Source organism: Trachinotus anak, unplaced genomic scaffold (assembly GCF_046630095.1).
Source record: "Trachinotus anak isolate AG129_WGS33_773 ecotype Australia unplaced genomic scaffold, CSIRO_AGI_Tana_v1 ptg000005l, whole genome shotgun sequence".
NCBI lineage: Eukaryota > Metazoa > Chordata > Actinopteri > Carangiformes > Carangidae > Trachinotus > Trachinotus anak.
The window spans coordinates 25,160,001-25,175,494 of record NW_027273856.1 but is presented as its reverse complement, the minus strand read 5'-3'; the positions used below and the strand labels follow the sequence as shown (position 1 = coordinate 25,175,494).

Sequence of the window (15,494 nt, the reverse complement as noted above, 5' to 3'; positions counted from 1 at the left end):
TGTTGGCACTTTGTCCCCTGCGTCATCTTGTTCAGCCAGCAGACATTTTCCTCCTGAGTCATGTCTCTAATAGTCTAAAACCACACGTACACTCACTACATTACAAACAGGCACACGCAGATTAGCAGCCGGTGATAAATGAAGAGCAGCACAGGACAGAGAGACGGGAAAAGAAACCTGCAGTGTCCTAATCTCATTAGCTCCTGTGTTAGCCTCAGCCTCACTGGATTAGCAGTAGACTATGTGCTGAGCCAGTCAGAGGGAGACAGAGCGAGTGAGAGGACAGTCCCGGGGCAACACGAGAGAAAAGAAGAGAAGGAGAGAAAAGTTGGCAAGAGAGTGGGAAGAGAGAAACAAAATATCTCCAAGAGATCAATTTTTGAGTCCACACTACATCGATGTTTGTCTCTAGCATTTGGGTCCCCTGTGGTTAGCTCTTCCTCTCCTATTCCTGTCTCATTATAGCACTCACAAGCATCTTAATAGGAAACAGTTAAATTTCAGCCTGTTTTTTCTTATTTAATATACTAAATCAAGAAAATAGTTTTTTGGATTTGTCCTGGCTAAAAGACTATCGCTGCCAGTCCTCATTAAAATTTGCTAATGACACAACTTGATTCGTTGACAAGCCTGTATAAAAATATTTCCTGCATTTTCGCAGGCGACTGAGGAAAAAAATGTCCCTGACTTCGTTCCAAATGTTAAAGTGTCATAAGACTACAGGGGCTTAAATGAGCTAATTCTGATGCATAATAATGAACCAAGCTGTTTGTTTGTTTGGGTCAGTAAAATCTGAACTTTTGTTTACATGGAGATAATTAAGGTCCACACCAACAGAGACAAAAAGCCTATTGGTTGTATTTTTGTTATGCTCATGGGACACATGCATAATCTTCTTAAAATGTCTTTGTGCTGTGTCTCCTGAGCATGAAAATTAAACACAATAAAAGAACTTTGAAACTTTTTTTTTTTTATTTTTGTTATCAACCTTTTTAATCTCATAACTGTGAAAGACTCTTCAGACTGTTGAATTTAACTGCACATGATGGTCATGAGTGTAGTTACAATTTTTGATAGTTTTGAATTATCTGTAGAAATATGTTTACAGACTAGTTTGTGCAGCTATTTCCACCATTAATTGATGATGGCAGCTTTGAAATAATGAATATAAAGTATTTATTTCTTCCACACATGTCAGCAAAGATGTCCCTCTCCTAGTTTTTATCAAAGCTTCATGGGTTAGAGGCATCAGAAAAAGCCATCACCATGTTTGGGTATTTTAAGTCCGAAGTGAGGAAGATTTCTGACACAAATTTACATTAAATTCCCCCTCCTCACAAAAGTCACTCAATCCTTTTACCCCACTTGCTGCGGTTGCCATGGCAACCACTCCAGTCCTTTCAAGAGACTGAGACAGCAGGCTTGGAGCAGTGAGACACAGAGACGGAGCAGGACTGACACCCTGAACGGTGCCCTGCTACGGGCCACAGCAGCTGCACACATCCGAGGCTGAGCTGTTTGTGTGTGTCCGGGAACAGTTCACCTCTGGGGGATGTTTGAAGTGGGAGATCGAGAGGGACCTGTGAACTCCAGAAAAAAAAAAAAAGCGTGTCGTGTCAGTGGAGCTGAATGTGCTCAGACACTTCAGCATGATGCAAATGAATAGAGAGAGTGATTTTATGTTAAATGTTGACATTTCAAATTGATGCCTTAGCAGCATATTGCACTAAACACAGACTGTATTGTTTGCAAAAATCATTATCATCCAGCAACTGAATATGCATGTTAAGCATTTCTGCCTAGTCCACAAGCTACACACACAGCATACACCAGACAGACTTAATGACTGTGGCGTAAACAGCAGATTGTTTTTTACTTAAATAGCACCGTTTTACACATGAAGACTGAGAAATATGCTTAATGTGATTTAGATTATATGCACACACCTCATTAAAGCAGTACTTTGAATGTTTGCCAAGAAAGGTATTCACAAATTAACTTCTCCTGCTTGTCACTTGTCTTGTAAAAACAAGGCACAAAGTTCTCCAGCTGCACAACAAGGCACAAAGATTTTGAGCTAGATAATCTGAAATGTGCTTGGACACAATGGGAAGACACGCTCTGCCATGACTTTGCAGTTATTGTTACATATGCCAAAGGGCCTGCATCATTCGGTTGCTTTTCTCCAAGAGACAATTATGAAAAAGTGATGACTTCAAACCCGATTGCTGTCGAATCACATTTAGATGGTGCGGCGTGTCAGACAGTTTCTTGCGAAGCTTAGGAGGTAGACAGGATGCTGCATCTGCATGCTCTAGGAGAGGAAATTTTTAAGCAGTTTGCTAACATTATCATGCCTCCCTTGTAGCTTGTTGCAAGTGAGCCATTGCAGGAGCATTGCAAGAGCAGCTCATGAAAGTGAGGGAGGACAGTAGTTTGGAAATGGCATTCAGCTACCTCACTTTGGACTGATTTAGACCGAGCGTGACAAACTGATTTCCAGACATTGCGGGCAGTGCATTTGCAATAAATATAATCATAAAACTCAATTTTTCCGTGACCTATATAGGTGAACTCCACGAGTATGTCAAGTATTTCTTTGCAGTTACAGCTCAAATACAGTTTTTATGTTAATTAAAAGTGATAATGTCGCCTATTGTTAGCCACACAAAGACAACTGAACATATGTGTGATACTTTATAGTGTTTCTGTGGTAAATAGGTTAGCGTTAGTGCTGTTCAAGTGTGTGTCCTGGTTGAAGAAATGTGTATATATACTGCTTTAGGACCTCTCTTCCTCTGACTTTGTTCCTCTCAACATTTTCTTTACGTTCTCTTTTCTGGATCTGGATCCTGGTCTAACTCTGTCTAACTCTGTGCAGCTGGAAATGCCTTATCTTGTGTGTCCCAAGGGGCCTATAAGAGTCCTCTCTGAAACCCCTCCTCCCCTCCTAAGTCCCCCAGAGGTAAGACCCCTCCCTCCCTGCCATCCGCCAGAGCATCTGCTCCCAACATGGCAGCCTGCAGCCCTCCCTCCCTACTGTCTATCCACTTCCCCTTTGGTTTGCTCTGGATAAGTGAGCTTCCCGTTACTAACAACCCTCCAGTATTTACCCGTCCTGGCTGCATCCCAGGTCTGCTTTAGGGGTAGGAGCCCAGGACTCCTTGAAAAATTCTATAAGAAATCTTCCAAAAAAGGTGAAAAAAACATTTGACATCCCTCTAAATTTAGTTTTATCCTAGGCTCATACTTCTGACTACATGTCTGATTAGTTCTTCAGTGCATGTCTACTCATAATAAAGCTACTGAGTGTTAAGTGTACTCACTGGCCACACCATGCACAAAATTCAAACAGAAGGTAAACTGGATCAGAATAATCTTTTGAAGCTCTCCTAAAATACAGAGGAGCACCATATATGCAGAGAGCTGTGGCTGTAACACACTGCAAAATGACTTAAACAGTCCAGGCAGTTTTCCTCAGCCACACCTGTTTGTGTGTCTTTTTTACAACTTAATATCTATGAAGAAGAACTGGATACTGTGAAAATGAGAAATTTGGGACACAGCCAAGGAGTAGACACTTCACTAACAACGAGACAACTCACACCTGTCACATTTTGTCTAGCTAATAGCTGTTTTTGAGATAACTGCATCTCGCTTTGGAATGGGAGCCCTCCTCAGACGCCTTGTTTGCCTCGTTGGCGCTGGTTTAGTGTTGAAAACTAACTTTCTGACGGAGACGTCTTCTCTGTCGACTGGATTGTTATTCAAAAAGTAAGTCGCAGAAATCAATTGCAAAATTCATTTGTATTTTTAACTGTCCAATGATTACTTTATTACTATCATCAGAAAAATCAATAGCTCCAGATGAATACAGTAAAAGTACATACAGAACAAATACAATACATCAGCAGCAGTAGTAATGTGTGTATTGTGTGAGGGGCTTGTGTAATTGTCAGCAGTGGTGGTGGTGGTGGTGGTGGGGTGGAGGGGGGGGTCCAGGGGCCGTGTGCCTCTGCGGGCCTCCCTTTGGGGGTTATTTACCCGGTAACATAGATGCAGTTCTGCTGAGTCTGTCACACTGAACATGCACTCAAAATGCAGACACATACATGAAAACACACACACACACACACAATAAAAACTGCACACAGAGTTGTGTATGTATGGGCACAGACCGCCACATGCGAATGCATTCTGTACATAACATAAATCTGTAACTGCTGTATTACACACACTCAGACTGCTTACACAGCGACACTTCCTCTGCCAGGACCAGTTCATTCAGATGAAGGATGACGACCTAGCAGAGGCACACACAACCTCTGAAATTAGACGCATTTATAACGGCCATGACAAACGCACTGTTTCTCATTTTCTCTCATTTACAAACACGGTGGTCCTCCCTCTCTTGTTTACACTTTGCTTTTTTTCCATCAACAAACACTGTTTCCACCTTCACATTGCTGTGACTCTGTGGGACAGATGGTTGTCTGATGGCCTGATAAATCTTGACTTTTTACCTGTGTTGTATCTGTCTACCACCTGTTCTTCCTGCCACTCTTAATTATACTATCAATAAAGCCAAAATCCCATAATAACAGTCTATAAACCTCTGAGCAGTGCTGCAGTATATTCACATATTCTTTTCGCTGATGGTGCTCTTTAACGCCCGTTATAATATTGCCAAGACACGACGCCTGCAAACCTTTCAGGAAGTCAGAGGTTAGTCAGAGTTAAACTTAATCTTCCAAATTATATGGCGAACATGCAGCCGGATTTTAGAGGCTCAGCACAGTTTGGAAAAGAATAAGTTAAAATATCTGACCTTCTGGTGCAGCTCCTCAGCAGAGTGTGTTGTCAGGATACAGTGCTGTCTACCGTCTGTCAGGAGAAGGTCATTTGTCTGTGTGTGTGTGTGTGTGTGTGTGTGAGCGCAGAAGCTTCCCCTCAGCCAATGCTTCATCAGGGGTAATGGGCCATGATGAATCAGAACCTAATCAATGTGCATTACCATTAGGATTTATTCCCACGCTTCCTGGCCACAGCAGTGGACGGGCAAAAATCAACATCATTTAGTCAAACCAGACGCTGTCCACATCCCATGTTGTGTTGAATCAGCCAGCATGTTTCATTTGAAGACCAGCATGCACACAAACACACACACCCTCACACACACACACACCCTCACACACACACAGTGTGGAATAAGCAGGGTCGGCCACCCTGAAGGATCTATGGTGCATGAAAGAGATTGATTAGTATTGGTTTAAATGGAGAGTGCTGGTGTCACAGGCACTGAAATTATGTTTCAGAGGCCCTTTCCTCACCTCGCCCAGAAACATTTCTGGGGGAAATGATACATGGTAAATGTGCACTCACACAACTGCACAATCTGTATTGGAGTTGCTGCCACTAGAAATAGAAGTGCAATAATTGTTTGATTCCTCAAAAGCTAGAAAGCCAACAGGGGAAAATGTTGTGTGTTTGTTTGTAGAGTAAGTTTTCTTTCATCCATACTCTACCACAGTTTGCTTCATACCTGATTTTAAAATAATACTAACAACAAATCTTTCCTTTCTAAGCTACTAACCCACCCTTAAAGGATACGTCTGGCAATATTGTATATTTTTCATATCAACAAATCATGTGAAAAGACCAAAACCAGCAATGAAATGATCCTAACAAGTATTGTGTGAGTAGCCAAAGCCTGATACGGCTTATTCCTCTGTGCGACAGAGATCCGTCGCTGTCCCAGAAACGGTTAAAAACACATAAACTAGCCACCCTGTCACACTGGGTGACACGGCTATTCATTATCATGAACATGGACACTGACAAATGTACTCTTTACTGCACTTTTAGAAATCTACAATACCCAGCTGGTTTAGGAAATTTTATAGCCTTTAAAAAAATAAAATAAAACTATAAATCTGTGACCTGTTTTTGAAGATTCACATCCTCAGCATGAAGCAGTGGGCTTGAGGCCGAGTGCCACAGGCAGGCTGTCAGAAAGTATTGCTGATGCATTGCTGTGTTAGTCTTGTCATGGATTTGTTGACACAAAGAAAAATATAGAATAACTCCATCTTTATCCTTAAAATATGTACTAATACAGGTAGACAGTGTTTTCAAATGAACTGTTGATGCCAGGAATGCAAATCATTTTCTAATATGAATGCATAAGGTGGCTCAGGATAACTAAACTGACTGAGAAGGCGTTGTCATGCATATCAGTATTTAGTTGAACTGTAAAATGCCCCTTCTTCATTTTAGTGTCCTCCTCGTGCTACCATCTGCCATGTATTATTTTGAGTTGGCTCTCGCATGTGTTGTGTGTTTGTTTTGCATGTCATTCTTCAGTGTGTGCGTTGTTGTTGTTGTGGGCCTGAAAGTCTTTCCCACATGTAGAAACACACCTTTGTAGTTTGTCCTCCCATTCCAGTGAGATCTCTCTCTTTCTGCCCGAGTCTTCATTCTGTTTGCGCTGTTTCCCGTGTGTGTTTGTGTGTTTGTGCCGGACCATGTGCGCTGCTGTGTCCCACCTGTATTGTGACATCCCCGGGGCTGTGCACGTTGTCATTTTCTGTTTAACAGCACTTTTCTTTTCCCCTCTTTCCCTTTTGTCCCACTTGCTCTCACCGCCCACTCTGTTTTTGTCCCTGTTGACCGTGTGCAGCAGTGTTGCGCTCAAACCTGTGCTGTGTTGATTTTTTTGAACCCCCCTCCCCTCACCCCTGGTGCTTCTCTTGTGGTTTTTGTTTTTGTTCTTGTAGTTGCAGGACCCCCGCATGTATGATCAGGTCTATAGGTACTTAGACCTTCCAGGGCAGGTATGTGAAAATACAGCGATTCTTTTAAAACACTGTGTGTGATTTCTGCTACAGCAGCTTGCTGCTCAGTTTCTTTACAACCCTGTAGTGTTTGTTGAAAGTCAGTCATGCTGAAGTCTGGGAGGCAGGGAGTGCTGTTCGATGATGGACATGAGATTATCATTGTTGCAATATATACAAATATTTTCAAATTGTCACTTTATTGCTTGTGGAACTTTTCTAAGTTCCATGCTTTCATAAACTTACATGCACATAGGATGATTTGACCTGCCAGTCACTGAGCACTCCCTGTTCCCAAGCTTGTATGACATATTTCTTTTCTGTGAAATGCCTCTACTTTAGACTGTTGAGCTACTTCAGTATAACTTTTAACTGCAAAGTCCACATAACCTAGTTTAAGATGGACAGAAATCTCTCAGTTTTGATAATGGCTGCCATGTAAAACAAAAGTGTAGTGTTTAAGAGGGAGTCTTTGGTGTATGGATATTTATGTGGATGTAGCAGCATTTAGTATCAGAAACAAGTGTAAACAGCCAGAGGGGGCAACTTAAAACCATGTTTAAAATTTGGGTTGGATTGTGTGTTTGGTGTTCCACCTGAGTATTTCTTTTGCTTGTGTTTCTCATTTTACTTTTAAATCTGACTCACCTTTTCTTGTTGTTATAGTGAAACAGGCAGTCACTGTATGTTTTGTCACATATGATGAATGAATGAAATATACGTAACAGCAGCTAATCTGTTATCTTCTCTCTCCTCCTCTCTCCCTTCACTATGCTCTTTCTCTCCATCCCCAAACTCTCCTTTGTGGGTCCGTCCTCCGTCTGATTCTCACCATCCTCCACCTTTCCTGATCTGCCTCCTCTCTCTAACCCTCCTGCCCCACACCATCATCATCATCATCCTCATCTCATTCTGCCCCTTAACACCCCCCTCTGCTAAAGCTGAAGGCCATAGACCGTCCACAGGAGCCGGAGAAGGTACCGCGGGCACCTCACGACCGTAAAAAGGAGTGGCAGAAACTGGCTCTGGGTGCAGAGCTGGCCCAGGACATACCTGAAGACAAACACAGAGAGGCCAACGGATCAGCAGGTTACCACAACAACCGGTACGTGAAGGTGGAGGTCCAGTATTTATCACACATCTTAAAATCGGAAATTAAGTCTTATTGTGCTAAAATTCTCAGACACACACGTTATTAGACATACAGTGGGCTTTTTTTTTTTTTTAAGTGTGTTACAGGTGTCAAATGATGGGACTAACATGCACATACTTCGTTGGAGGCCTTAGAAATGCAGAATATATAACTTCTAATTTAAAATATCAATGAGCTTCAACAGCGCTGATTGGGTAAACACTGATTTGTCAGCAGGATGTCATCACTAGATCTACAAAGATGAATTGTGCCCAAGCCACTGAGAATGGGTTCTTGCAATTTACATTTCACTGGCGACAAGGAAGCGCAGCTACAACAGCAATGATTAAGGTCCCTCACAGTTGTGATTGCTTTTATTGTACCTCAAAGCTCCAGTGCCACTCATATTCAGTTATTCCCCCGTCAGTCAGTGTGATAAATAAGAAAAGATTTTATGCAAATTGGTGGTTTTCCTGGATCTGTCAGTGCCATGAACAGCTGTCATAAAATCCTTTCTCCAAGCGTAGATGAGGGGGGATTTCATGCACAGTATCGGCCAATATAGATGTTGTGGATTCATGCTAAGGTTCGCAGGATGGACAGATACACAAGCAGCACTGCCAACGCATCACCCAAGATATTTTTTGTAGCACATTTTCATTTATTCTTAGAGACAGCACCAGGTGGTGTGAGCTATGTAAACAGAAGCAAAGGAGCTATTTTCGCGTAGGCTGAAAAAAAAGTAAGTACAGGTGATGGAAGTTGTGCTCAACTTGTTGGTTCTTTTACAAGCAACAGTAAGGTGAAACAGTTGGGAACCGTGGGCTGCATTCTTTACCAGAATGTCTGATATGGTGTTTAGATGATTTATTTTGCTCATGTTTACCTCACAAGAGAAAAAAAAAAAACAGCATAAAATCAATGTGACAACAAACATTCGAACAAAAATCAGAAGAACAAACACACCCAGCCAAGGACAAGTGAGAAAATGAAAACGTAACTCTCTGCTCAGGGCTCCCTTGTACATGGAGCATTTGGACGGGCATTTCTCGCTGGCGGCGCTGCCCTACAGCCAGATGAACGAGCTGCTGAACCGTACCGGGGACAGAATGTATTCGCGGCCCCACGACCCTCCACCGCCACCTCCTCTCATGCACCCACTGGGAGAGATCAAGCCACCCTCTGTGATCAGGTGGGACAGGAGACCACACACACACACACACACACACACACACACACACACACACACACCACACATACCACACATACCACACATACCACACATAACCTCAGTTTCATGTCCCTTCAGAAACTTAAGTTATTATTCTTTTATGGTTTGGCATAGCAACTGCAAAAGGTTTTAATAATAGCAATCAGTGTTCACCCACATCTACAGAGGGTTATTGTAGCTCTGAGATAGAATCCTGCTTATGTGGAGTTCCGAGCAGATCCGAGTGTGAAGAGTGATTTGTACATACTCTTTCAACTTATCTCTGATTCACAAGCGTGCACACACCTTTCTTTTTTTTTTCCTCTTCTGGATCGATTTGCCATACATTTCTTTTACGCGAGTATTTATTCTGTTTATGAGGGTCTTTCGCTCTGTTAGAGCTTGACAGAAAAACACTGGTGGATGGATAGATGGGGGTCTTGTGGACCAAAGACGAAAGGAAAAGGAAAAGGCTCGGAGAAGGGCAGGATCAATAAAGTGTTAAGGCCACTGAGCGTATTATAGGCTGTTTTTCTGCTGCACACTTTTGCTGCATATGTCACTGTTTGAAGAGATGGAGAGATCAGAGGGAATGATTAAGGCTGTGGCTGCAGCACAAGAGAAATATCATTGATTTTTTTTCAGAAGTCCTTGCAGCTATCATTTTTTTTCTTACTCTCAAACTTCGTCCATCTCTGTCTTTGTCCGTCCCCTCTTCTTCTTTACATTTACTTTCAAATCCTTTTCAGGCTTTTCATGCTGGTGTCTCTTCCTTTTATAACTCACTATCGTCATTCTCCACATCTCATTTTCTCACTTTACCCCCTCTCAAATCTTCTCCACATTTAATGCAGCTCATTGTGTAGATATTGATACAGATACAGCCTCAAGCGTGCTTGGAGGAAATACTCAACACATTATTTTCCACCCCCTTCTCCCTCTCGCTGCGCTGCAGCAATTTTCTCTGTAGGAAGAAAATTGTGAACATGTCGGTCTTTGTGTTGCAGTGTCCTGGTTAGTAGCTCGATCCACCCACACAGCCTCAGCAAACGGCCAATGCTGCTAACATTCTGTCTTTAATGTACGGGTTAAATGCTCTGGGATTTCAGTTCTCCCTCCTGATATGCAGAATCCTTTAACCTATAATTTGGCATGCTGACATTCAGGTAGACACTCTTTGGCACATTAGGATTTCCTGTATACTGCATGAACAGGTAGAGTTAAGGACTCCCTACAGGGCCGTCATCACTCCTGCCAAACTTCTAAACCTCTCTTGCAACACTGCAATTTTAAAAAGCCACTGTGTGTATGATTATGACTTCCACCAGCCTCAGCCTGTGTCAACATGGTGTGCAGCAGCCGAGTCTGATGCACCGCCGCTCGGATTTAATTGAAAGGAAATAATTTGTCTTATGAACTGATGGAGCACTTAATTTTTGATGTTGTTGAGCAAAAGAGAAGAAAATAATCTTGATCTTCATGTGCACTCTTTCAATAACACTCGTTAATTGACAGTTCACTGAGCCCTGCCACCCTCCCCTGCCCCCTGCCCCCCCCCGCGCTTAGTCCCTACACCACAGACGTGATGTCATACTGAGGCTACAGCTGCATCCAGAAAGATGACAGTACACTCAGCCGCTGATGATCCATGTAGAAGCAGTGGAAACAAAGAGCCTGCATTGTTCTGTATAATGAGGAAATGTGTAACCTCACATCTTTTATTTTCACATTGATGTGAACTTTTTGTCCAACTCACTTTTCAGTTGGATTTCCCGTCGTGACCTCTCTCTTTTTCTCTCTCCTTCTTCTTCCCTCCAGCTCCAGTTCAGGTTTTTCCGACAGCAGACCCCAGTCTCCGGCCCGGACAGCAGGCCTCAACTCCAACACCCCTCCTCCTCCGCCTCCCCCTCTTCCTCCTCCACCTCCTCCCTTACCCTCCTCAGGCCTGCGGGGCACCCCTCCTCCTCCCATTCCTCCCCTGCCAGTCCAGCAGCAGCCCCCAGCCATCCCTCCTCCCCCTGCTCCTCTCCAGATTGCCCCAGGGGTGCTCCACCCGGCCCCTCCGCCTGTGGCGCCTCCCCTCCACTCCTCCTCCCCGGCCCGTCTCCAGCAGGTCCTGGACAAGGGCCCATCCATGGGCTCTGGGACCCAGTCGGACGGCACCATCTTGCCTCCGCCCCCGCCGCCTCCCCCTCTGCCCCTCCCTGGAGCACGCAGCTCATCGCCCTGTCCATCAGGCCCACCACCTGTGCCGGCCTTCCCCTCAGCAGGAGCCATGGCCTCGCCGCCACCCCACGCTGTCCACGATGTGGGGACCAAGAGGCACCATCCAGCCAACCTGCCGCCCATCAGCGATGCACGCAGTGTCCTGTTGGAGGCTATCAGAAAAGGTGGGTCATGTTTTACCAACAGTGAAGAGTGGTGGACAGGAAGCACATGCTGGCAGCTCAGGAGGAAGTTTGATTCTGTATGTGTCTAAATGAATTAGAGAAATGCATCAAATCTGTAAAATTACATCAGAAACAAGTAGTTCAGGAATCAATTGGTTGATTGACATTAAAACACAAACATTTCTGATTTTCTGAAACATAGGTTAATAAATTGAATATGTTTGGGTTTTGGAGACCTAACATGAGACTTGGGAATTTTAGTTTGAATACAAGATTTCATTGAGGGAGATTGACTTAACTTTTGTAAACCATGATATTACATTATCAGAAACTTAAGTCTTTGTCTCTATTTTCCCGCCACAGGCATACAGCTGCGAAAAGTCGAGGAGCAACGAGAGCAAGAGGCTAAACACGAGCGAGTTGGCAACGATGTGGCCACCATCCTGTCACGCCGCATCGCTGTGGAGTACTCCGACTCCGAGGACGAGTCTGAGTTTGACGAAGGAGACTGGATGGAGTGATGGCAGACGGGGAGATGGGGGGGAAAAAAAAAAAAAAAAAAGCAGCAGTGGCAGGAGAGGACAAACAAGTTCAGGTGCCCCCCCCCAAAAAAGCCTGCACTCCACACCTCGCCATCAGAGTCCTTTCTACTCCGGAAAGAAGAGAAACATCGTTGTTTCCCACTTTTTCTCTGTCAAGCTTTTTTATCTCATCATATCTCTGTCTCGTTGTGGTTTGTGTTCAGAGGATTGTCTCCACATCACCCCTTGTGCGTCTGTCTAGTGTTCCAAGAGAAGTTTCTTGCATTCATCCTTTTCTGCACTACCACACGACCTTGTTTCAGCTGGATTTCTTGTGATGAAATCCCCCATGTTTACTATTGTAATACATGAAAATAACTTTTTTTGAAGAACCACTTGTTTTTGTTTCTTATCTGTACATCGATATAAAAAAAAAAAAAAAAGGAAAAAATGGAGGCATGTTGCATCTATCTTTAGTTCTCCAACACAGTTTTGCCACCTGGTGGCTGAACATGGCATTGAATGAATGCTGTTTGATTTTACCGTCTTTTAATAACCTTTTTCTGCGGAAACATTTGCGGTTTTAATAGGCCAGTAGTTGCTGATCGTGACCACTACATGAATGGTCACTCAGTGTGAACACCAGCTGGGTTGTCTTTTGTTTTCTCTCTCATTATCAGGACTGACTTTACCACTAAGAACAAGCAAAAGATTGTGTTGGTATGTCATGTGATGATTGTCGTATGGTTGAAGGGGAAGCATATCCAACGTGTGTGCATATCCATCCACTTACACCCAACCTTTACCCCAGGGAAATGTATGCTAAGAGATTGAGCTTTTTTGTCTGTCCAGGTTCTTAGGAATCGTGTACACTCATGTTGACATCAGGCAAAGATAAACACTGAGCCATGGGTTTTTAAATATAATGAGCTCGTCACGGTTTTTGCCACAGATACGGACACTGGAAGTGATTAGATGATGTAGATGTACATCGGATTTCCTGCCTCTCTTATTGTCCCTGATGAATATTCAGTGTGCCGAGGAAACTTTGAATTTTGAGAAGGTCCCCATGATGAAGTACAAACCACTCAACACTACGGAAGGCAGCTTTCCCCTCAGATCCCCCTTTACTGTGTACCTGCCCACTAACAAGAAGCCTTACCTCGTTTGGTTCTACAGCAGCAAAAGAATACATTTTACGTGATACTGCCTTTTCAGGCCTAAAAGAGGAGGATACATCATCATGCCTTGTTTTGGCTCATTTCAAAGAAAATGTCTGCCATCCTTTTCTGTTTGTTTGTTTGGTCTTTCTTCTACTTGCCTTATTGTTCGTACAAAACGTATCGTTGAGTTGATGAATGTATTGTGCTGTTACTACTTACTTGCCTGCGCTTGTATGGATTTGCTGTTTCTATGTTTGGGGGACAAATGGACAGGGGGACAGAAACCCTGGTTTAAAAAAAGAAAAAGATTAGAACAATACTGTATACCATGTAACTTATGTAACTGTTGACTGTAACAGTTTGCTTGAATTAATAAAAATCTAATGTTATGTTTCAGCTCTACATGTTCTGGGTTTGTTGTCAAGCTGAGTTTGTGTGATCTCCTGTTCTTTGGAAATAACTGAATATGCCTGATCTGATTGTCAGGGGCTCTTCAGCTCTTCAAAGCCATCTTACAAATTGTAATCTGTAGCTGTTTTCAAAGCCCAGACCTACAAAAGTGTAGGTTTATTCACAGTTAGCTGGATCATAACCAAGACTTAAAGTAAACCCCATATATGAACTAATCTCCAGATACAAATGACTCCTTTCCTTTCAAGGCTGATTGAATCATTAAATTAATCATGCAATTATTATTTTAAATGCACATATTTAGGTTATGAAACCCAACCAAACTCAACTAAAACTTTGTTATTAGACCAATGGAACCAAAAATCATTCATTTTTCATTTGAATGCTAAAGTTTCTTAAATGTATTTGTATTACAAGCACAGACTGAATTGTTTTGATTTGTGTTGAATTTAAGTTTAATTTAACTCAGTTTAATGCAAAATATTTAACACAATTAATTTAACTCAATTTGAGTGAATTTCATTGAATTAATTTAACTACATGTAATTTGTTTCAGTACATTTAATCTAAAAGTCTAATACCTTAACACCTTTCATTGAATTCCTTAAAATTATTCTCACACACGTAAACTCGACTTGACTGACTGGTAGAGATATACAACCACAAAGCACTAATTCTTGTGAACTTTATTATGTGAAATTTAAAATGCAATAATTCCACCAACAGAGGGTAATGGTGACTTTCACTTAAAAGTCTTGGTAATGAACCAACCTGGTACCAGAGCTGCTCCAAATAAATATACATTTCTAGCCAGAATTGTGGTACTGAAAAAAATCCAAACTTATGTCTAATCATCAACAAGCAACATCTAACCCTAAATCCCAGTTGAAAGAACTTATATACCTTATAGTTTATCTGAGGTCCCAAATAATCCACTTCTGGACCAAGCACCATCCTGTTAGAAACAGTCTCAGATTTTATTTGTCAGATGTAGATACAAAAGTTAAAATTACAAGTTAAGTATCATGTGCTGTCACACTTTGACACTCACCTCCTTCAACTTGCATTTCTCTCATCACATTCTCACTCTCATCTCTCTCCACCTCTCCTTTCCTGGCATCTTTCTTCCCTCATCTCTCTAAACACAATATGTTCCTGAAGTTTTCATGTTTATTATCTTGTCACTCTTGTTGTTGATCTTTTTTTTTTTGCTTGTCACTCTTTATCCTCTAAGCCTGCAGTTTCAAAGACACTTCGGGCATTTCAGCTTTCATGTCAGGGTGGCACATAACATCATGTCAGCTTTGGGACTGCATTAAATTGAACTTCAATACGTTGTGCAGAGCTCTCAGCACAGTTTGCAGTGCGCTGGTGGGAGGAGGCTTATTAAAAAGTGACTGTGAGTGTGTTTGTCTAAAGGGAGCAGATGAAAAAGATTCAATTACCAGATACAGTGTATTATTCTATTCATGCTAGGAACAGTTTCACCTTGGAGGAAATTGCCTGATTTGTTTTCTTCCCAACATTAAACTGTAGTCAACAGACCTGAAATAGCTTTTTGCAAATAATCATCATCTGGTGTACTGCAGTGTCAGGTTGATGGGTATTGCCATACCGGACAATTAGTTTTAGAGCTTCACACCTGAATTATACTTCTGGAGAATATTCCACCTGTCTGCTGCTCCCAATCATTTACTGTAAGATAAGAAAAAAGTAATAACACTCTATGTATTCCTCTTTGTTGTAATTTACACAGCTCACAGGAACAATTCCCACAACTAGAAGTAGTTTGTACAGAAAGCCTCCGGTGGGCAATAAAGTGTATATGAACTGT

At 42.4% G+C, this 15,494-nt stretch overlaps 1 protein-coding gene across 7 annotated transcripts in view; it reads left to right on the top strand.

Moving 5' to 3' along the window:
* Positions 1-12,537, top strand: part of wasf1 (WASP family member 1) — a 52,719-nt gene extending 40,182 nt beyond the window's left edge. For 2 of the 7 annotated variants that reach the window (XM_071479291.1, XM_071479292.1), the window contains exons 6-11: positions 2,882-2,965; positions 6,777-6,833; positions 7,775-7,938; positions 8,978-9,157; positions 10,994-11,565; positions 11,929-12,537. In XM_071479291.1, coding sequence (XP_071335392.1) covers positions 2,882-2,965; positions 6,777-6,833; positions 7,775-7,938; positions 8,978-9,157; positions 10,994-11,565; positions 11,929-12,086 — 1,215 coding nt within the window. In that variant the 3' untranslated portion in view covers positions 12,087-12,537. The remainder of the gene's footprint in view (positions 1-2,881; positions 2,966-6,776; positions 6,834-7,774; positions 7,939-8,977; positions 9,158-10,993; positions 11,566-11,928) is intronic. The other 5 variants (XM_071479293.1, XM_071479295.1, XM_071479296.1 and 2 more) reach the window with 5 other exon arrangements.
* The last annotated feature ends 2,957 nt before the right edge of the window (positions 12,538-15,494 follow it).